The sequence below is a fragment of the Malania oleifera genome, chromosome 2, assembly GCF_029873635.1.
Source record: "Malania oleifera isolate guangnan ecotype guangnan chromosome 2, ASM2987363v1, whole genome shotgun sequence".
NCBI classification, from domain to species: Eukaryota; Viridiplantae; Streptophyta; class Magnoliopsida; order Santalales; family Ximeniaceae; genus Malania; species Malania oleifera.
In genome coordinates this window covers 22,173,654-22,197,813 of record NC_080418.1, presented here as the reverse complement: position 1 = coordinate 22,197,813, position 24,160 = coordinate 22,173,654, and the positions used below count along the sequence as shown (strand labels likewise).

General features: G+C 37.1%; 1 protein-coding gene across 2 annotated transcripts in view; it reads left to right on the top strand.

Annotated features, from left to right (window-relative positions):
• Nucleotides 1–12,333: 12,333 nt before the first annotated feature.
• Nucleotides 12,334–24,160, top strand: part of LOC131149497 (V-type proton ATPase subunit a1) — a 31,600-nt gene continuing 19,773 nt past the window's right edge. Inside the window, exons 1-4 of one of the 2 annotated variants that reach the window (XM_058099967.1) lie at nt 12,334–12,772; nt 21,821–21,865; nt 22,715–22,837; nt 23,025–23,132. In XM_058099967.1, coding sequence (XP_057955950.1) covers nt 12,632–12,772; nt 21,821–21,865; nt 22,715–22,837; nt 23,025–23,132 — 417 coding nt within the window. In that variant the 5' untranslated portion in view covers nt 12,334–12,631. The remainder of the gene's footprint in view (nt 12,773–21,820; nt 21,866–22,714; nt 22,838–23,024; nt 23,133–24,160) is intronic. The other variant, XM_058099968.1, reaches the window with a different exon arrangement.

The following is a 24,160-nucleotide window of genomic DNA, read 5'->3' as shown; positions in this document are numbered from 1 at the left end:
CAGTATGTTCACAACATTACATTCACGAGAATCGTATACATTAAACCTATCAAAATAGTATACTAATTTCGGCAGAGTCCTGTTTACAAATTGAGCATATCCATCCACGCACCTATGCAAATAAAACATTCTTGAAATACAGTTGATACTAGTATGTTCAGAACGTTACATTCATCAGATTCGTATACATTCAACATATCAAATTAGTACACTAAATGATACCTGCTTGTCACTTTACCTATTGCTGCTCTATAGATTCAGAATTAAGTAAATTACATTATGTACAAATGATACTCCAAACAATTACATTATGTACAAATGATACTCCAAACAAGTTAAAATAAAGGAGAAATGATATATTCTATACAAATAGATGCTGTACAAATGAAGTCATTACTAAATACATTATGCCCAAATGAATCATGAATAAATACATTATGTACAAATGAAGCTGTAAACATATATCTAATGTACAAATCAAATTATGAACTAATTAACAACTACAAATATCGGCTACTCGGTACCGCATGGAGGTCGTCTCTGGTGTCGGGGTGGCTGCCCTCACTTGGCTGCTCCTCCGCGTCTAGCGTCTGGTCATGTTGAGGGGCTACATGTCTGTTGTCTCCGCCCATACGTACTGGATAATCCCTCTCTAGGTGAAGCCGACAGGGAGCTATGTCGTATGTAGTCTTTGGACGAGTCCGAGCTGGCAAGCCGGGTGCGTCCACCTCCTCCGCATCGAGAGGGTCGTCTAGTAAGTACGACATCGACGGCGTCGCGGCAGAGTCAGATCGATAATCCGCCGGTCTACTGGAGGGTCCCACAAAATCAGCAGCGGACGGCCCAAACACATACTCCTCATGTACAATGGGCGATGAGAAGGTCGGACTCGATGGACGACTGGAGGTAGCTGCTTGACCCCCTTGTACTAGAGCTGCTCGACCACCTCATGGGGCCGGTATCTGGCGTGGGATAGGGATCCGTCACCCGTCCTCGTAGACAATGTCCAAACCAACTCTCGCTAAATCGCTCATAACGGGGTCTGATGATAGCGAGTCGACCTGGTGTAATACGTCAGCCTGCATCATACGAAAATAGTGTTTAAAACATTGAACTACTAATCATCACGGTAACAAATTAGGTATACGTTTGAGTAAGCGTACGAGGCTCATGTAGACCGCCGCAGTCCTATCTACGAAGCGACGTGTGATCGACCTGTACCACGCGTAATATGGATCCTCCGAACGCATCAGGCCATCTGGCCGGACTCCCTCGACAATGTAGTCGCGCCTATGTACCCACATACTCAAGTACATGGCGTGCTCCGCTGCCCAATCTGTGTTCCCCCGACCGCGACCATCAATCTCGTGCAAGTCCTCCCCACGTACATCGACCCCCGAGGTACAGAAGCGACCGAGAATGCCCTGTCGAAAGCCAAACTGGCGCATCACTCGGTCTAGGAGATGCCACTCAACAATATGAAAACATATGAGTGGCACTCGGGCAACCTAGAGGTCTGACCCAACTGCATAACCAGGTGGTAGGTCAGCAACAATGTCATCCGTGTAGGGCGCCTATACGAACTGCGCGTAGACATATAGTAAATGTCAGAGGTGGGACGGGAATATATGCAAATCTTGAAATAGCCCTAAATACACATAACGGAGACTACCTCGTGCTCCCGGTGCATGTCCAGTTCGAATCTGTACCAGGGCAGCGTGTGTTGCGCAACATTAGGTGCCAACAACTGATCCCTCCACCTGTACACAATAGAACGTAAGTTAGCAAGGTGTAACCACTACTATGTACTACAACTGAAGCAAATTATTTTCAGTTGAGTTACTAACCTCCACGCGAGTGGAGCTGGGTCAATCGGTCGTCCGTCCTCATCCCTCTGAATAAGACGTTGGACACCGCGGCGCATAGGAGCTAACGACGTGAATCTCTCCCACGCCCAAACCTGCAATAAGCGGAGTGCTCCTCCGATCTGTGAGTGCGACACGTTAGCGGTGCGGCACATCGCCCGGTACAGCCAAGCTAACGTTGCAGCACCCCAGCTATAATGGCGTATCTCTGCTCGCTCCGTGAGTAGTGGAAGGAACATCAAGTGTGCGTAACTCCCCGATAGGTCGCAGAACAGCGTCCCACATATCAATCGCAGCATGTGGGCACGTGCGTGACACGCTATAGTCTGATCATCAACATCAGCCGGAAGCTGGCGAAACATCTCCCCCTTTAGAAACCGTATGCGAATGCGGGCACCGACAAGCTCACTATCTGGGGGCACCACTCCTAACAATCTCTCGCACATGCGGCGAAGTCCTCCCCCCTGACCGATGCCTCCATCCTGTACTGGTCCAGCTGTACGACCAGTGATGGGCAACCCATCAATCGGTAGCCCGAACAACACCGCGACATCCTGTAATGTGATAGTCGCCTCCCCGTGCGGCAAGTGGAAAGTGTGTGTCTCTGGCCTCCATCGCTCGACCAACGCGGTCACAAGATGCCAATCCAACTGGATATGGCCAATCTGATATATCCCATAAAAACCCGCGTCACGTATCCAATCAATAGTGCGAGGGTCTGCGCCTATCCTATCCTGTACCCTCTGACTGCCCCCTCGGCAATATAAGACGTCAGCATGCAAATCGGTCCACGCCCGACTGGACCGGTGCTGATCTCCCATACACAGTACAGTAATATCGGACGGCCCTGGATCGATCCTGCAAACAAGCCAGAATATTGAAAGCATTAACATAGAAAGCATAAGAATTGAGTATCTGTCCCCGGTGCTTTGTATGGTGGAAACGAACAAAAATCTCAAGGTTTATCCTATATGTGTACAAATGAAAATGTCTCACCAAGTTTTCATCTGAACATACACTATTCTCGATTGATGGACACAGTGACTCAATTGCTCAGAGACAAATTGAGCATGGAGCATTCGTGTGTTCACCGAGAAATTAAAGCGGTCTGAGGATTTAACATTTGGAAACAAATTTTTCATAAGGAATTAGCAGGTGAAAACTTGTCGTGACACGAGGAGTAAGAGTACGCAAATCCCGGATCACCTATAAGTTATAGGTCAGTGCGAAGGTCCAGCTGCATCCCCAGGTTGGGTCCTTCTCGGACGTCTTGTGCGGTTATATCCTTCTTGACGGCATATGCTACACGTGATATGTTTTCGACCTTCCCGAGCATCCATCTCGTTATGTATACGTGAGCTCCTAGGCCGACCTTGATGTCTAGCGTATGCAGGATTTGCCTGCAAGTTTGGCAACGAGCAAGTTGGCCAATATGCCTCATGCATGATTGGATAAAATTCTGCAGCATATGTTGCATAGTGTTCGGCAGTGCTCCAATATGGCTCAACAAACTGGCTCGCATTTAGTCGTGTCTCGGCACAGGCTGCAAGAAGGTGCGAGCAGGGATAGTGTAAAGATTGCCACTTCCCGCAGGAGCATTCGCGTCTCTGGATGCTCAAAGTTTGGACATTGTTTCCTTTATGGGGTCCCCGCTGCGCGGTCGTGATGCTAAAAGTACCCCTAGACCGGTTGAACATCGTGACTCGTTGTCCGGTCGCCTTCAGCTTCCTTCTTTCCATCGCTAGCAATATATGCGGAGTTAACGTATTTCCTCCAGATATTGCGTTACGAGTAGACTCCCATCAATTATTAAAGTAATGTGCAACGCGATAAAATGTTAGTTGCACGAGAGCCGTAATGGGAAGGCTACGTGCGCCTTTTAGGACGGCGTTGAAACATTCGACCAGATTGGTGGTCATGTTTCCATACCTCTTTCCACCGTCGTGGCACTGAGTCCACATATGAGGAGGGATCTGATCGAAGAACGACTTGGCTGGCTCTCCACCCTTGTCGAATATCCTCTCCATCCAGGTGTCAAATTTTCTCACCTGATGCTCCCTTCCGGCTCGCTCAGCCATTCGCTTCATATTGACACTCCGCACTTTCGTATTAAAGTTGCTGACGACATGTCGAAGGCAAAATCGGTGGTGCACACGTGGTGGTTGCCAATCAGGATTGTGCTGCACCGCATCGATAATCCCCGGATGTCGATCTGATATGAGGCAAATGTCGTCCCTGTTGGTAATCAAATGCAGAGAACACAGAAACCAATTCCATGTGTCAAGCCTTTCCTCTTGCACAATAGCGAATGCAAGGGGAAATATTTGCCTATTTGCATCGGGGCACGTCGCAATAAGGAGTTTGCCCTTGTACTTACCGTACAAGTGTGTCCCGTTCACACATATAACGGGAGGGCAGTGACGAAAACCCTGAATAGATGTTGCAAATGACCAAAATACAGATACAAAGGTTGCGCTGTTAGTGCTACCTGGAACCGGAGTTGACCTCCACCTGACTGTAGTCCCAGGATTGTACGCGCGCATCGCTTCCATCCACTTCGGTAACGTTTCATACGATTTCTCCCAATCACCGAAGACTTGGGCTATTTCCTTTTGTTTGCCCAACCAAACCTTTTTATAAGATATTGAATACCCGAATCGATGATCAATGAACTCCTTCAATGTAGAGATCGACGTCAACGCATCTCCCCTGATCATATTCACTATCTCCCTAGCAATGAGGGACGACGTGATTTGGTTATGGTCCTGCGATATAAGTTCATTCAGACACGTATGCGGACCACTATATTGGGTGATTTCGAAAAAACGGTGTATCATCCGATACATGGCACGCAATCGTGGTCCTTACACCTAGCAACCCACAACTCAGGAGTAGATCGCACCACATGGAAGTCATGGTGCGTGCGAGCGTGATATATTTGCACTGCGGCGATCAGCTGATCCTTCGAACTGAAGAGCATCCCCTTACTCAACTCAGAGGATTCTTCCCAACAAGTGAGGCGTATGGGAAGCTCATCGACCGCAGTTAAATCTGCAGCAGCTAGGTCAATTTGACCGTACATCGGAAGCTCGCCGATGAATTGTGCGTCAAACGTTGCGTCGTCCGTGTCATGGTGAGGTAAGTTCACATAATCGGGAACATCATTTAACCCTTCACCCATTTCCTGCTCGTGCATGTGTTCGTCTTCAATATGAACATCATTCGTAATGTTCATGCCCTCGTCCAATGCGTCGTTTGCAATGGCAAACAACGATGCTGGTACCGCACTCGGGACGTCTTCGCAACCTCCCTGCGGAAACGTGTGGGAACAAGTGCTTCGTACTCCGACAGCTGGAATGACGATCCCGGATATTCATTAAAATCGACCGTGGACATAGCACGAACCTCCCCACCAACATCGACCTGATGTGTTTGTTCGGTGTCTTCACCGACTTCACCCAATTGCTCCGCGGGCTCATCTGGTTGCCTAACTACAATTACACCCATTTGAGGAATAGTCTCGACATACAATTGCATCGTTAAATATGTCTCATCGACACAGTGTGCGTCCAATACAATATGCAACCCATAATCATCTGATATCGGAACAGCCTCGTAGAACGCTGTATTATATAACTCTCGCGCAGGGTATCTTGCGGTCACCCGCAATGCATATTGATCTGGATCGATATGCAAATATTTATATATCTTCGTATATAATTTACTTAATTTACACCTACGGCCAATTCGAATAAGTCGAACTGGCTGACTACTATACCTAACACCATCTAATGCGGTTATTATGTTCCCCCCTATATATAAAAATACCGTGACTGGATCACTGCTTGAGCTTCCTGCCATTTAGATCGGCGATCGGGAAATAAAACAAACCTACGCAACACAAAATTGTATGTATAAGTGATGTGTAAATGAGACGAAATAACTAATAACTATAAACCAAATAGATGTATACAAATTCTAATGAATGAATGAACTTAGAGTTTGGACTTAACTTTCCCACGAAAAAAATAAATAGATGAATTCAGCGTCTATGAATAAACATCATGAAAATGTATTGATTTTCCTCATATGACATATACTTCGGATTTTCCCAAAATTGTAATTCAACTTAGAATCCAAAGAACTATGAAATGGTGCTCTTAAGAGTAATTTTTCCAAAATGGTACTTCGTACTCTGCCTCATTATGTGTTGGGTTGCCACTTAATTTGAAGTTCAATTTTGTTAAGTAGCCTTTTGAGGATTCATTGCTAATCCAAATAGCCATACTCAAAGGAGTTGAACGGATCTTTTGGAAAAATGTTACTTAGGACGCATAACATCCCGATTCATGAAATGGGAATGGGATTGTCTTATGGCAAGTGCTTTAAAATGTGAACACTACATTTATATCGATATATTGGTGAAAAATACATAAATTCGGGGAGAAAAAAACTCATTAGTACTCTCCTCTAATAATGTGACCTTTTAGCTATCATCTCTACAGTGTTCCCAGTCAACGTCATCGACGGTGACTAGTCGAGGCCGGCTTCGCCCTTATACCATTGGATCTTTTATGGTGCTTTGTCGACTGTGGCCTCCTCAGGCACCCCCCAGCCTAGGATCTTATACATATGGGGCTTTTTTCATGGAATTTTTTATTTTAATTTGATCCCTAGGGAACCGCATTTTTTAGAACTGTTGCACCCACCAAATAACTCAGGTAATCCAACGAATTGTCTTCTGCTACTTTAGGATTCTAATGATGGTCAGCTATTCAAGCACCTTTCTTTTTTGGCATTTTCTGTGCAGTGTAGCAGTTGCCTCTATTTATATATTGGTTAAAGCCATTGTTCTATTACATAGGATGGACTAATGACAGAGGATGGGTGAGATAACCTTTCATAGCTAGAGCTGTGATTCTGTGAACATTGCCTCTATGTATGTGATTTTGGGTGAGTTAGAATTGAGTAGATTGTTAGAAACCAAGTAGTAGGCTTGTGAGTATTGGTGAACAAAATACAAAAGAAATTTAGGCTATGAGCTTGGAGAACTAAGAAAACTCTTCACTCAAATAGAACTTATCAAACAATACCAAAACATGATCATCTGAGTCTAAGAGAGGGAGAACTCATTGATGTCCATACAGTAAGTCACATTATAGCTGGATTCTTGAGTAGGCAGACAAAGAGGTAATAAATTTTCTTTCATTTTCATAGCCTACACACACACATTCCCAAAGCAACATTTTTTTCATAGCCTACACACACACATACATATATATATATATATATATATATATATATATATATATAAGTATGGAAAAAATCTCACCCCAAATACTAGTGTCAAAAACATGTTTTAACATTCTTCTCAAGATGGGTTAAAATTGGAGTCTCATGTATGAGAGAGAGATTATTGGAATTATTGTGAAAGGTACTAATAATCAATTATTAAGTATTTGGAAAGATTTATCCTATGAGTTAACTTTTGAAATTGAGAAGACGTAGCATCCAACAATATATATATATATATATATATATATATATATATATATGCATCATTGTGTTGTGCTGGCCCTAATTTTTTTTTTATTAGTTTCTTGAAGAACTAATTCATAAATCTAAAAATAAAATTAAATTATTTAGTTAAAGATTAGAAAAGTGAAAAAGAAAACATATTATCTAAATATGTTTCTTTATGTGGTCATTTTTTAGTTTTTATTTTCAATTTTTAACTGTTTATGAACAAAATTTAAATAGAATTCAAAGTAAGATATATATATATATATATATATATAAAATTATAAAAGCAATAATATAATATTTTTCACAATTTTTCAATTGTCATGTAAAAAAAATATTTTATTATAAAATAAATTTGGATAGTACAACAATTAATTAAAATAATTATAATAAATTGTATTTTTATTTTTATAATATTTTTATTATATATTCTTTGTAATTTTATTTTTTAATTATATATTTAAAATATCAATTGATTTAAAAATAATACATAAATATTTTTTAATTACAAAATTTAAGTTATATTAATTTTCATAAATATTAACCAAACATATTGTCAAATTTTAATTTTTCAAATAGCCCTAAATTAACTGGAAAAAAGAAAAAAAATAAAGGGAAGAGAAAAGCCTAAGGATGTGTTCAATGTTTAGAAAATAATTCTCAATTTTCAGATTCTTTTTTTGTACATTATAAAAATATCACATTTTTTTTTTTTTTAGTTCTTTAGCATTAATATAAGAGTCGGAATTTTTTATTTTAAAATTTTCAACAAAATTATTAATAACTCGGAAAATAAGGTATAAGATCCTAAGATCTTATACATATGACAATACAATTTATAATTATAATGTGCACTCACATTAACTGAAAGCATCAATTAAAATCATACAATTTACATGTTATGTTCACAACTTTAGTGGATGTGCCCAATTATATTAAAAACAGTACGAGAAAATTTAAGAATTGAATAACAAAATTTCCCATTTTGAAAGTAAACCATATGATCTAATTATAATTGCACAATTATATTCAAAAGAGTATAAGGAAATTTAACAAAATTTGTGAGTGGATGAAACTTCAAAAATTTCTAGGGCAGGAAAGATAATGTATTTTACAATGAAACAACAATCCAAAATAAATAAATAAATATTGAACAACAATTTGAATGGAAAAAATAAAATATTATCAGCAAGAAATTAAATTCAAATACCCAAACAATAAAATACAAATAAAATATTATCAGCAAAAAATTAAATTTAAATACCAAAACAATGAAATACAAACCTTAAGAGTAGTGTTTGTCCACGAATCTTTTAACACAAATCACAAATTCTCTCTCGGATTATCAAAGCTTTCGATGAAATAAAAATAACATAAAAATCTAAACACTGAATATGGAAAACATAACTTACCCCATCTCCTTATATAACTTGTAATGTGATGAAGCCCGCAACGGTCACCTGCTCGGCTATCTTCTTTCAACGGTCACCTGCTCGGCTGTCTTCCTTCAACGGTCACCTGCTCGGCTCTGCAACAGGCACTCTGTTCGCGCAAGAAAGGAGGAAGAACTAGCGAGGTTATTCTGAAGCAAATCTCGCTACTTGGAGTAGCGAGATTTGCCACGCGTCGAAATTCGGATGGAGGTAATTCAAAAGGAGATAGCAGAGCATTAATTATCACAACAAAATCTCGCTACTCCAAGTAGCAAGATTTAACACGCGTCAAATTGTGGTTCGCAGATAGTTACACTGTAACACCCCGACCCCGAGGGGTCTGGGATATTAACTTTTTACTACTGATTTACAGCGGAAGCAAAATAAACTCAATTTGTTATTAAACTAGAGCGCTAATTATCCATATTACAATCATTTATTTCAAAAGAAGAAAAATTACACAAACATAAATATCTGAAACCATACTAATATTTCTAATCAATCTTTAATTTTCTATCCCCACCCGTATGCTTGTTAAGCCTGATTTCCAACATGCTCTTCAGAGTTATCTGAAATAAAAATATAATTGGGGTGAGACGACGCTCAGTAAGTAAATAAGATTATTATTAGTGTGTGGCTAAAATGAGCTTCTAAAGAATTTTGTAAAACAATATTTAATACTATAACTTCAATACTACTTTTAGAATAAATATAAATTTAAAAATTTTTGCATAAAACTTTGGTCATAAATTTCAACAGTAAATTTTTATAATTATATATTATAACTGCTAAATTAAACTTTTAATTTTAAAACTGTAAAAATATTTAATGATAAACATACATATACTTTTCCTTATACGTTTTCCTTAGATCGTCATTTAAGCACCAGAATGATCATTTTCACGTAAACTTATACTTTTCCTTCAAATCATCAGTAACTTGTACTCATAATTAAATATGTATAAACATATATTATAAAAACCACCCTTAGGCCTGTTTGCCGTAAGTCATGTTTACCCCCATGACTGGGTTGTGCGGTCCGAAGACTGGACTTAGCTGGCTGGCCGACCAAACTAAATCAACGTACGTAAACTTTAAGTGAGATTTTCCTTATTAAGTCCTGGTCCGGAACCAGGTATGCACTCAGGAGAAATCCACTAACATAAATAACCACTCTGTAAACAGTGTGGGTGCACTCTGATCCGTATAAACTTTAAGTTGCGGTACCGAGCATCTGTAATTTTGAACTTTCGTTGCCATAAGGGGTTTTAAAATCATCTTATTATAATTTATGCAATTTAAAATAATATTATGAAAATCTCATCTTTACTTATATTTTTATAAAAAAATGTAAAGTAAAAATAAACTCATGCCACACAATTTTTATGTTAAAAATATATATAATTTTATTTTTGAATAGAAATAAATGTTGAAGATTTACCTGAGGGGATTAGAACATTTCTTAACCCAAAAATAGATGCAAGTATATTAAAGATAGAACTGGTATAATTAAATAAGCGTAAAAATAAACTCATGAAAATTTTGTGGAACTAATTAACATAATTGAAATTTACTCATAAAATAAACTCGGGTATGAATTTTAAATAAAAGAAAACTAACATAATCAAAATTTACTTGCAAATAACTCGGGTATAAATTTTGAATAAAAATACTAACATAATCAAATTTACTTACCTTCTTCTTTTACCGCGTGCTACGAACACAATAACTATCTTTAAAAAAATGAGATCGGAAAGAGTGGGTGAGTGAGAACTTATTCAAAAATTCTCTCTCCACCACAAATTCTTTTACTCACTACTTCTTATCTTCTTTGGAAAATTGTTGTGAAAAATGAAGGTTGAGAGCTCCCTATTTATAGGAAAATTTTGGGGAATAAATGAAATTTATGAAAGTATGAGAGATGGGTGAAATTATAATTTTTTTTTAAAAAAATTAAAGAATGGGCAAGGTATGGGTTGAGTGGAGGCTATTTGGGAGTGCTAGCCACCATTCCCACTAAATAAATTTTTAATTAATTACTTACCTAATTAATTAATCCATTACCTAACTAATTATTTTATTATTTTATTATTTTTCTTAATCATTATTATCATTATGATTATCATTGTTATTAATTTTAAACTTGAGTGGAGGCCATTTGGGAGTACTTGCCACCATTCTCACTAAATAAATTTTTAATTAATTACTTACCTAATTAATTAATCCATTACCTAACTAATTATTTTATTATTTTTCTTAATCATTATTATCATTATTATTATTATCATTGTTATTAATTTTAAACTACTTTTAGTATTTATTTTATTTTATTTTATTTTATTTTATTTTTTAACAATAATTAAATTTAAATTTTAAAAACTCATGTGGGCCCTACATGGTCTTGTGGGTCCCACACAACTTCGAGACCCAAATGGATCGTACGTAACTCCAATAATCCTCATACAATTTTATGAACCCTACAAAATTTCGAGACTCGTGTAAACCTCCATACGGTTTCGGGACTCATGTGGCCCTACACAGTCTTATGGTCCCCGTATAGGATACCTATATTATTATTATCTTATTATGTATTTCTACAAATTATGTTTGTCAAAACACTATTTTATGTATATATACTTATTTACGTATACAAACAGTGTCTATCCTGTTTATCCTATGAAATTCCATTTTGACCAGGCCGACCTCCAGGGAGCGACTGAGCCGCAATGGTCTCTGAGCACTCTTTTAGACAAGGTATTTCTTAGACATCAAACATGGAATCAAGGATCCTACAGAAAAACACTTCTGTATTGATATTAACTTAATGACCATTTTTATTATTTTATTATTATTGTACTTTAATCATATATATATATATATTTTTGGGTCATCACATACACGCGTCGAAACGTGGCTGCCAGAGTGTTACTTCTCCCAATTAAATCTCGCTACTTGGAGTAGCGAGAATTGCCACGCGTCACCACGAGCCCTTTTTGAAAGAGTAAAACTCGCTACTTGGAGTAGCGAGATTTGGTTAAAAATCACTACTTGGAGTAGCGAGATTAAGTCAGAGTCATTCTGGGAAATACTTCCCAGAATGAGGTATTATTTAATATATTTTTTTTAAAAAAAAGTTAAAACGGGAAAAAACTCCAAAAACATATGTTCCAAATGTAAGGAGTAGGGTGCCCGTTTCATAGGACAATATTGATAACATTATTTATTGGGGTGAAAATCATAGTAGTGAAAGATGAATACATCCATTTTTTCCATAATCATATTTTTCATAACATTTTATCATTTTTAGAAAAGTCTTTGGGATTTTCCTTCTTTTTTTTGGGGGCTGTTCATGCAAAGGATTTTTTGACACGTGGATTTTGACGTGGGAATTTCAGAATTTCTCGCGGTCATGGGCAAAAAGGTAGTGGGTCCCGGAAGTAGAAATCTTACGATGTGCCGTAGAAGGACCGTAACTTTCCCACCCTATCATCCCCAGTTTACTTTCACTTATTATTATTTTCTTTAATTTTTTTTTCTTTTTCAGAATTCTCCTCGGTAGCCTTTTCCTCACCCTTTCCAGCTTAGTAGAAAAAATGGACGCGAATTTCCCGATTCCAATGGCAGTTGCCAAGAAAAACTGAAACCAAGCCCATCTTCACTCACAATTCACACACCATTACACCAAACCCGCACACACAGAGGAAGAGAGAGCGAGAGAGAGAGAAGACAGAGGGAGAGAGTGTGCGTCTCTGCGCGCGCGCGCGCTTAGATCTGAAGCATTGATTCGTCGGTGCAAACGGTTGATGGAAAATGGAATTCATAGACAACTTGCCGGCGATGGATCTGATGCGCTCCGAGAAGATGACCTTCGTTCAACTTATAATCCCCGTCGAGTCCGCTCACCGAGCCATCTCCTATCTCGGCCAACTGGGTCTTCTCCAATTCCGAGACGTATGTTTTTACTCAGATCTGCATATATATCTTCTTTTGTTGTTTTTTGATCATTGATTGCTTTGATTCGGAGGAGAACGCAGGAAAGGAAATAGAAATTTAGAGTCTTAACTTTTTGTGTGGTTTTGCTGAAAATGGAAATTTTTACGTCTGTTGACTGGTTCGGACAGACTCATTCAGATAGGTTGCATCAAGCTCAGTCTAGTGGGGGTTATTGTTTTTCCCTCGTTTCCCAGAGTAGAAGATCGGGGATTTGAGATTATTTTTAAAAGTATCTTTTTCCTTGCCTTTTTTTTTTTTCCTCAGTGATCAAAGGTGGCGTTCTTGATATGGGATTATTCGGGGGTTGTGATCTTGCATGCTTTCATTGGGGTCAATTTAATATTTTTGGATCCCGGTTCGCCTTATCTCAAATTTTGTATCTTTACCACTTTTCTACTTGGGACTCTGCATACGATTGGATCTTGTGACAATAGTAAGTTGAGGAAACTGTGTTGCAATACTATGGAGATGTATGGACGAGTTTCATTTGTTTCAATTCCATCATGCTCCGGTCAGTGTAGTGAAAAAGAGAGGCTGATCAGAGTGTTATGCTATAAGTTTTTATGGATTGTAAGTGTGTGTTTTGGCGAACAAAATGGTATTGTAATTAGTATTTGGATTATAAATGCTGTGGAATGGAGTGACTTGATAACTTGTCAACTCATAATTCCTCGCGTGGGATTGCCTTTAATATAGGTATTGCTATTGTCTATTAGGATTGCCTTTAATATAGGTATTGCTATTGTCTATTAATATTCTTCAACTAGCTTGAGCTTGACATTACTTGGTTTTTATTTGACTCAAGCGTGCTTAGTATGCTTATGATGCATGATTGTAATCCTGACTCAATCCTAACCATAATTTAGGGACTAAGCACTGAAACTCAGATTGATAATTCTTAATCCAGTAGCATCATCTGGACAACTCAATGTGACCTTTGGTGTGCATGTGCTGTGACTTACCCCAGCTCAGATAAAAATGTGAAAAAAATGTCTGTCCATTACATTTGGAGTAGAGCTTTATGGTAATGAGAAGTGGATTTTATGAAGGTAGAGTAATTAAAATTTTCAGGGTATGACATAAAAAATTTACACATTGATGCTAGAAGATTGTTTAAATTTTCTCTGAGAATCCATTATGCAGGAGCAGGACTAGGAAGGTGTAGATGGCTAATTAATGGTAAAATTAAGAACAACTGCAGTTGTTGCCATAATGTTCCAAAAAAATTTACAATGGAGAATCCCCATCGCAATTGAAATGGACCAATCGTTGTTGCTTTGTTGACAATGTGACATCAATTTATAACTAGCTGTATTTGCTGAACTCTCATGACTCAATAGTCCAAACAACATGACTTCTATTTAAAACCATGTCTCATAATCCAAACAACTGCGTGATCATAACTTACATCTACTTGGGTTGAGCTGGTTAAGCTATTGAAGCTTGAATTGGTAGCTTGGGTTTGTTGGGTCACGAGCAAAAAATCTAGCTCTTCTTGTTGGGTTTGGTCCAGATTTCAATTTAATCCAACTTGGCTTAGTTGCAAATTTATTGTTTGGGATTATTGTGTTACTTTGTTTTTGTTTTCTTTCCATTTTCACTTTTTTTTTTTTTATATCACACAAAACATGTTTTGTAACACATGTTTTGATTTCCATAATGTGAAAAGCATTTTCATAAAAACGAAGTTTTGGGAATCAAAGCATGTGTTGCCAAACTTGTTTATGTGGTCCATCTTCAAAAGTGTCAAAATGGAAATGGAAATTAGTTTCTAATCTATTTTGCTTCTTATTTTATGCATGATAGGATTGAGGTCAAATTATGAAATGCTACATTTCACCATTAATGTTTTCTGGCTTACATTCCCATTCAAATTGCTTCCATGAACATGATTAGAATGCGGCCCTAGGTTACCTAAATCATCCTCTAGATTTCTGTGAATTAGAAAATGATTTTTAACTAAATCATCCTCATTTTTTTTTTTGGTTTTGAGAATTACAATGATATTAACCCCAAATTCAATTTAGCATGCAAGCGGCCCAAACAGTAGAATAACACAAAGTAAAGTAGCATCACGTGGTGTCTTTTTTGAGAATAGTAATCATATTGAATCTCCAAAAAATATAAGAGTGTAGAACCAATAAAAATTTGTTTTCCGATTCATGCCTGCAGTTGAATACCTCATTTTGGAATTGTTTTTGATCCAATATGTTGGAATCGATGGAAAAGGAAAACCCCTTATCATACACCAGATTTGGCTCAGTTATTGATAGAGTGAATACCCAAATTAGCATGCAAGCAATTCCCACGCAGTAGAATGACAGAAAGTAGCTCCATTTCATCCTGTCTAAGGTTCTGAGTATATTTTGAAGGCAATAGACTGATTGTGGAATCTTAATCTGATCATAAGAAACTAAGGAAGTAACCAATTACTGTCCATAAACATACCATGTGACGTGTTGACCAAATTACAAAATTTAAAAGAAAAAAATCAAGCATGAGCTCATGGGAATTGAAGCAAGTCTAATTGTTCTCAGGCATAAAGGAGTAAGGATTTCTAGAAAATTACTATAAAACAATTAAAATGATTGAAACTGGAGGATTGGTGGTAGGATAGCTAGAATTGGGTGGAAAGTAGACATGGTTATAAAAATATGAAAATGAAAATAAGTAATTGTTATGGCTCTTCAAATTCACATACGTATTGGTTCAAGGATGAAAGCTGGAATACAGAAAAGGAACACTGATGATCTTGGCCATAATTTCCTCTAGTGGTTCATGGATGAAAGCTGGAATACAAAAGGAACAATGATGATCTTAGCCATCGTTTCCTCTAGTGTATGGTGATTCTATTTGATGGGCCATGTCACTTAAGTTGTCAATAGTAGGAACTCAAGTGGATCTGGACACCACTTTATATAATGAGTATAAATCAACTGATTATAAATACTCACGTGTCAAATACAAATGAAATTAAAAATAATGAGCTGAACTATAAAAAATGCCCAACTAATAAGCCTAAATTCTGAACTTAACTACAAAGTTTAAATGGCTGAGAGATGGAGATTGTAATTTAAAAATTTTCCTTAGATTGGCTAGTGGGAAGATGATAATAAACTTGATTAGGGAATCGAGGGCTTGGATGGGAACCCCATTTCTAGAGACCAAGTGATTTGGCTGGAAATACCTTTTGAGGAGGAGGAAGAGAGGGCAACTCTTTTTGGGATAGAGGGGGATAAGGCTCCGTTTCTTGATGGTTTTTTGTGGATTTCTTTGAAGACTGTTTGGATCTGATTAGGGCGGATTTGTGTAGTTCTTTAATGTGTTTTACTGGAATGTTGTCTTGAATAAGAGTATTAATTCCACTTTCCTTCCTTTGGTGCCTAAGAAGAGTAGGTCTATTTAGGTTGCTGATTTTTGGCCTATTATCTTAGTGACTAGCGTGTTTGAGATTGTTGCTAAAGTGCAAATTCTCGAGCTCAAAAGTGCTTTTGTGGGGGGGTAGGCAGATCCATGGTTTTAAATAAGGCCGCGGCCGTTACGTAACAGTTTTTTGAGTTACCAATACCATTACACACCGCAAAATAGGTGGGAAGAAAAATCATGGCTGTAGCGGCCATTACGGACCATGACCGTTACGTAAAGGCCGCTACGACTGTTTTGTAACCGCTACAGGACTGTTACACCAAAAAAAATATTTTATTTTTAACTTTTTCTTCTCACTTTTTCTCTCTTTCATATATCTCTCTATATACCAAGTGGCAAGAGGGGGAAAAGATTATAATGAGGATGACATTGATACAAAATTGACTATTTCTTTAAATACTCACAATAGATGCATTAATAACAATATCAAAATACTAACTTGTCAGGAAAATATTTTTTTTTTTTGATAATATTAGTAATGTGATATTTATGTTCTATATTTTTTAACTTCAACCTTTATTTTCTAGCTATTTTATATTTATATTATTCATATGTCTTATGTGTCTAATAGATTAATGGAGTTTATAATGTATTTTGTTTTATTAATTAATTTAGCACACATAAGAATTTATCAGAGATAAGAACAATAAGAAGCATAAATACACACACACGTAATTTTCTTTCAATGGTGGTTTAAAACAAATGTAAACTTGTTGCCCTTACCAAATACTTAGTTACTCGAGCTAAAGGATCCAAAATACACTAAAACTCTTTCTAAGAATGGTTAAAAGCTTAAAACATGCAAGTACGCTAATATGCACAAGGTTGTGTGTGCTTCTAAAAAATTCCCGGCCGTTACACCGGCTTCCTGTTATGTAACATCCGTTACTCCCGCTTCCCGTTACACCCGTTATCGTTACGTTACGCTACCTACTACCGCGATTTAAAACCATGAGGCAGATTGTGGGTGCATTTGGTGGCTAGTAATGTAGGAGATGATGTTCATATGAGAAGGGGTTTATTTTTAAACTGGATTTTGAAAAATGTTAGAAGGGAAGTTTAGGCGCAATGGTAAAGTTGTCGCCGTGGAGGTAACAGATTTGAGGCTTGGAAACAGCCTCTTGCAACAATGCAAGTTAAGATGGTGTACTATAGACCCATTGTTGTCCGCCCTTACCCGGATGCCGCATATGCAAGAGCTTTGTGCATTAGGCTTCCTTTTTTCTATTTTGAAAAAGCTTATGATTGGGTTAGTCAGAACTTTTTGGATTAGATATTTGTTAGAATGGGGTTTGGAGAGAGGTGGTGGCCTTGAATGAGTGGTTGCTTGTTCATTCTTTTGTGCTACTGTGAATGGTGAACCTAGGTAGTGGTTTAGTGCGTCGAGGGATTTCAGAGAAGGGGGTCTGCTATCTCCATTCTTTTTTGTGCTAGTTGTTGATGCTTTGAGTAAAATGGTGGATAGGGCGGTTGATGAGAACCTCATGGGAGGGCTTGGAAGGAGTAGTTGTTTCTCACATTCAGTTAGTTTTTTGATGACACTATGTTTTTTCTTAGGTGATCATAGAGATTCTTCTTGAATGTTCTTACTCTCCTTCAAATTTTTTGAGTGGGTTTGGTGGTTGATGCTAATAATCTGAGCTCTAGTAGATCTTGATTGTTGGCATTATTATCTGGTTGTGCTATTCGGGGTTGGCCCTTGTTTGGGGATCCCGTTGTGTAATAATCTGAGGATCCTAGGTTGGTGGGTTTTGGAATCCAGTTGTGCAGAGGGTGTTGAAGTATTTAGATGGGTAGAAAGGTGCGTTACTTTCTCTGGGGGATCGTACTGTTCTCTCGTTTTCCTAGTATCACTTTTTATTAGTTGTCCATAATTATAATTCTTTTGGGCGGTAGCTAGTAAACTTGAGAAAATTATGAGAGATTTCCGTTGGTTTGGGGGAGGGGAGAAGAGGGACCATTTTGTTATTTGGGAGATTGTGTGTAGGTCTAAGTTGGATGGGGTTTTGGGTCTTGGTAAGTTGGGGTCTAAACACACTGCTCGTGGCTAAATGGTTATGGCAGCTCCCCTTAGAGGAGACTCTCTTTGGCACAAAGTCATTGAAAGCAAATTTGGCTTGCATGTGAATGGGTGGCTGCAAAGTTGCTAACTCGGGAATTAAATGTTCTTCGGAGTGCCCTTGGAGGTTGATTTCTCAAAGTTTCCCTTTCTTCATTCCCTATGCTAAATTTGTTCTATGTATAGGTTCTCGAATTTGTTTTTGGGAAGATATTTGGGTGGGTAATACTGAATCGTTCATTCTTCTTTTCATCTTTATTGTTTGTCTTCGGCGTATTATGATGTTGCTTCTTCTTTATTGAATCTGATGGTTGTTTCTTCTTGGGATTTCCATTTTTACAGAAATCTGAATGATAGGGAGGCGGAGGAGCTCTCTTCTTTGTAATTGTCATTGGAGAATTGTCTTCTTTTCTTTAGGAGGGATAGTCATTCTTGGCCTTTGAATTCTTTGGGGGTTTTTTCTTCTGAATCCGTTTTTGATCTTTTGATTAGTTCTAATATGTCCTTTCCCTTCCCTAAAAGCATTTGGAAGGCCAAAGTTCCCTCTAAAATCAAGGCTTTTATTTGGTGGTTGTTCTTAACAGAGTTGACACCAACAATCTGTTGCAGAGTAGGATACCCTCAAAAACACCTTCTCTTGGTGTGTGTTCTTTATGTTTTGATAGTTCACATATCACAATCACCATCTCATCTGTTTTTGCGGTGTGATTTTGCTTGAAAAAATTGGAATAAGTTTTTTGGTTTATTGGGAGAATGTTGGGTTTTTCTGGATTCCATGGAGGATTTGTATAAAATTACTTAATAGGGAAAGAAGTTACAAGGAGGAAGTAAGTGGAGTATTTGTTGGCCACATTGTTTTCTGGGTTTGGTAGGAGTAAAAATGCCTCTGCATTGTGGAGATGTTTAGTTTTCGCAGTGTTGTGGTGAATTTGATCAGAAAAGGAAATGCCTGCATATTTATGGGGAAAATGTTGACTTCTTCTCTGCTATGGGATAGGATTCATTATTTCACCTGGCTTTGGTGTTTTGCCACTGGTTGTTTAAGGGAGTAGGTTTTTATCCAGCGGCATTGGAAAGCATTGTTTTTTTTATTGTTTTTTTTCTTTTTTGCTTTTTGAATAGGAGGACTTCTTATTCTCCTTACTGTATATTCTTTCTCTTCTAATGAAATAATCTTCTTTTCTTATTAAGAAAAGAATAAAAAATGCCAATATGAACAGCATTAGATTATCTCAGGGCCTTTGATGCCTGTCCCTCTTTGCAATTCTGAATTTGGCATCTGTGATTTCTACCGTGGATTACCTGTTGTTGTTCTGACATGATCTGGGCTGCCATGAATTTAAATTGTGTGTCTCTTCCTTTTGTATTGATCGTGGGCACATTGGCTTCCTCTAAATATTGATGTTTGTACTTGTATTTTTTTTAATCATTTTTTTAGCAGTTTTAACTATCTAGTTTTGTTGAGGAGTGTTTGTCAGCGGTTTGATGAATGATTTTTGTTATTGTGTTGTTTGGGGTGGGGGCAGTTGTCGATATCTCTGTATGATATGTTATCAAACTTTGATGTCCTGCTCCTGGATTTATAAAATATTTGACTTAGCATGATTGGTTTTGCCATTTGCAGTATTCTTGTTTTGAGCAAAGTACATGCACACACATGCACATTGCCATACCACAAATAAAGTGTTAAAAATACTAAAGTCAGCATCCTGGGAAGGATCCAATCAGTTGTTTGATTACTTGTTTGCTGCAAAATGAGATGTCTGAAATATTTTTGCCAGATCTTAATATATATATATTTTTCCGGGGTGAATGAACAAAATGTTAATAAACTATTATCTAATATATGTAGGGTAACTTCTCACTTGCATCTCTCACAGCTTGGGTTGAAAGCTTCATTGGGCAGCTAATGCCAGATAATGTCATGATCTTTGGTCATTTATAGTTTTTCCTCTCCTAATTTTTTGGAAAATAAGGCAGAATTTATGTGAAATATTTTTTGTTAACCCTAAATTTCTTAATCTTAGATTCTATAGAACTTCTACTTAGCACTTTGCGGTTGATGTTTGTCATCTAATCTATAATGGACCTGTTGAGATGCTTTGACTTTTTCTAATAAGTGTCAGAATTACATTGAGAGGACCCTGAGGGGGAGCTGTGCAAGTACAAAAGTCAAAGAAAAACTAGCTAAAGCCTATTAGTCATCGTAGAAAGGACATGTTCCAAATGTACAAAAGAATCAGTGTTTTATGCAAAAGAACCTCCTGTTGAACACAAGTGCAAAACAGGAAACCACTTCCCTCTCAGCTTTTCCAGAGGATTTTCTATGCCTTCAAAGGCCCTTGCATTTCTCAATTAATTCTTTTCTCTTGTTCTGCTATTTTATCCTCTCCAGGCCTGCAATTCATTTTCAATGCCTTTTCTTTTCATGCATGAATGGAATCTCAAATTCTGATTCCAGTGACGAACTGGATACTACTTTGATTCCTGCTTGGAATGATTAATGCAAACCAAATGTTAAGAATCTGAATCAGCCATTCCCATTTTGATTCCAAGATTTGATTCATAATTACCAAACGCCACCTTACTGACTTGCCTTGGATTGTTGGGAGTTTCAACTTCCATTCTGTCGTTAACTTATCATTCATCTTGATTTTGTTGTTGTTTTGGTACTATATTGTTATGAGAGTTGGTATATCCCATTACCTATGCATGGTTTTGTGTTGAATACTTGTCTATCCCATATGCCATTGAAAATCGACCTCCAGGTTTTTCAAATTTCAAAGAGTTCTACTATTGTAATTAAAGATCTATATATGAACATGGCTTAGCCCTTTAGTTAAATTTGATCTTGATGGTTTTTGTACTTGAAGTTTAAATGATTTCATCTTCCAAAATGCAGAACAATTTACCTAGCAACACTGATATGTATATCTGACGAAAATATCTCTGATCATCACATTATGCTTTATGATTTTATGTTGCTTGTCTATTGCCCATAGTTGGGTTGTCTCCTCTTATGTTATATTATTTGCAAGCAATCTATTTTTTAGCCTTTTGGATTCTTTGCTATCTTCTGTGCAATTCAGTCTGGAAGAATGAAATGAGCACGATGAGTTCATGCTTGTGAAGTGCAGTGCAGTTCTATGGAGAATCCCTTTGTATAATGCATGTTTATTGAAATGCCCTGCCCGCTTTATTGTCAGGGACCCAGGGTTTCTTTAATCATTATTTTCCTATATAGAGAGTTTCATTTTGAAATCTCTGGATGGGAAAAATGCAGATTGTCTTAGCATTTTGAATTTCATATGTACGATTTGTCTTTTGGGAGCTTTTGTTGCTTCTATACCTGGTTGTAGCTTCAATTATACATGACTTATAATATATTTCACCCTAGTATTTTTCCTGAAATTAAAGGAATTCTATTTGTATAATTCAGATGAAAAAAATGTAACTATCATGTGAAGTTTTAACTATAAATCAAATGTTCTTATGGCAATGCATTTTTTCTTTTTTGGCAGTTAAATGCTGATAAAAGCCCATTCCAGCGAACATTTGTTAATCAGGTACTACTGATTAGACTGCTTCCGCATACTGAAGGTTCAGAACTTTCTCCCAGTTAAATGATTCAGAAAAATGCAAATTATCAAGGCTCTAGTTTTCTTCTTGCGATATTTTTGTATATTATTCTAAAAAATCATTCAATTTGTGTTTGAATTTAGAAAAATATACTCATTTTACCACGTTTCATACAAAGTGAGTGGTACACTAATAATATTTTTTGTTGTACATTGTATACTCATATTGCTTGTTCCCCTATCCGCTTTTGATTTCCACCACAGAAGCGAGTGAAGTTGTCCTTCTCCTAGTAATAATTAGTTGAATAAATGAATCTACTTATTTTATCTTATTACTGGATCTAGCTTATCAAATTAACAAGCAATATTCTAAACGAGAATGTGTTTTGCAATTTTGCTTGTATGATTATGGCCACCACTACAAGTTTTCCCCAGTAAAGTGGATGTGAGAAGTTCACTAGTTTTCTTTACACCCGTTTTGTTGATATCTATTAATTCAACATGTGTAATGGATAGTGCACCACTTGGTTACTTGATTTAATTTATTTGGACATTTTTCGTGTGTCTTTCCCATTTCCCGACAGAAAATAATTGGCAGCTGCCTTTTATTTTATCCTACTGGAAGCAGAAGACTTCCATCTCCTGTTTCTGTGAAATCTGTACCAATTGAATTATAAATGCTTAATCCTTTGAACCTTCCATTATCACTCTACATATATTAGAGTATTTATGGTAATCTAAATACTCTCTCTCTCTCTCAACTTCTCACATTTGAATGGGTGATACTGCAGTTACTATTTGTTGCAGTTGTTGTAATTTTTGATAGATATTTCGCAGGTAAAAAGATGTGGAGAGATGTCAAGAAAGTTACGATTTTTCAAAGATCAAATCACTAAAGCTGGTCTACTATCATCTGCTCGCCCTGTGATGGAACCAGATGTTGAGTTGGAGGAACTAGAGGTCCATTTATCTTTATTCCTCTTCTATTGACCTTGCTAGTCTTTGATTTTTCTGGTGCCAATGATAATATAATGCTGCAACTGCTGTCATTGAAAGCAAATGGAAATTTCATTCTCATCTTTATGAAAAGCACAAATTTGATCCAGAATCTTATGTGGTTTAGTTGTTTGACTTATCTTGATATCAGATACAACTTGCTGAGCATGAGCATGAACTCATCGAAATGAATTCTAATAGTGAGAAACTACGCCAGACGTATAACGAGCTGCTAGAATTCAAGATGGTATTGCAAAAGGTATATTTTCTTGTCCTCATCTTAGCAACAATGATGCCATGGGCATCCTGTCAATTGTTCAATTCTAGAAATTTCCGCTGATTATTATAAAACAAATACTTGAAAAAGTAGGGCCATCTGACTACTGCTTTTTGTTGTATTTTCTTTCCGCATTCATATTTCTAAGTTTTCTTCGCAATTTTTATTGTAGTTTTCGAAGTGCTTTGTTTAGCTTATGGTTTTTCTCATTTGAATTATATGCATGCAACATTCTACAGCTGGATCCAAACCCAACCTTGTGCTGATATCCTTTGTTCAAGACAGGAGGGCCTTTTCCTTTCCACCATTTGCCCTCTTTCATGAAGCCTGTTTTGTACTATAATAGGAAAATGATTTTTTTTGATAGAATAGTAGGAAAATGATTTTCAGTATGATAAATATGCATTTCTTTAGTTTATGAAATGATGTTATTTTGTTCTTGTTTGTGCACTTTGATTGCATTTGGTTCCCACAAACATCAACCTTTTGGCCTGATGGACAAGAGCAGTGTCGTTTTAAGGGCATGATTAAGCTGAAAAGTTCGCATAATTTTGATGTTCTTTGAAACAAAAGAAAGGGTATCTTAACCACAGTTGTCCAGTGTGCAATTAACATTGCATGCAGCATCATTTGGTGGCCCTAAAACCAAATCTCAGTCAAATCCAAAAGCATATGCCCTGTGGATTTAAGCACTGGCCATGTAATGGAACGGGATGCTTCTTACCATTTAGCATGACAGCTTGCTGTGTCATCTTGCTGACTAACTAAATTTTAGCTAAGGCTCCATTTATTTCATTAAATTATATACTAAACCCGTCCTCTATATTAATGTTCGAATACAAAATATTATTACATACAGAGTCTTGCAGCACTCTCAATCACACACCTTCTTAAGTCCTCTCTCAATTGCTGTTGTTTCTGTATAGTGAATTGGTTACTTAGGTATCAACCTTCATTTTTGTCTCTTAAATTTTATGAAATGATATAGTTTCTTATGTATAGATAACAGT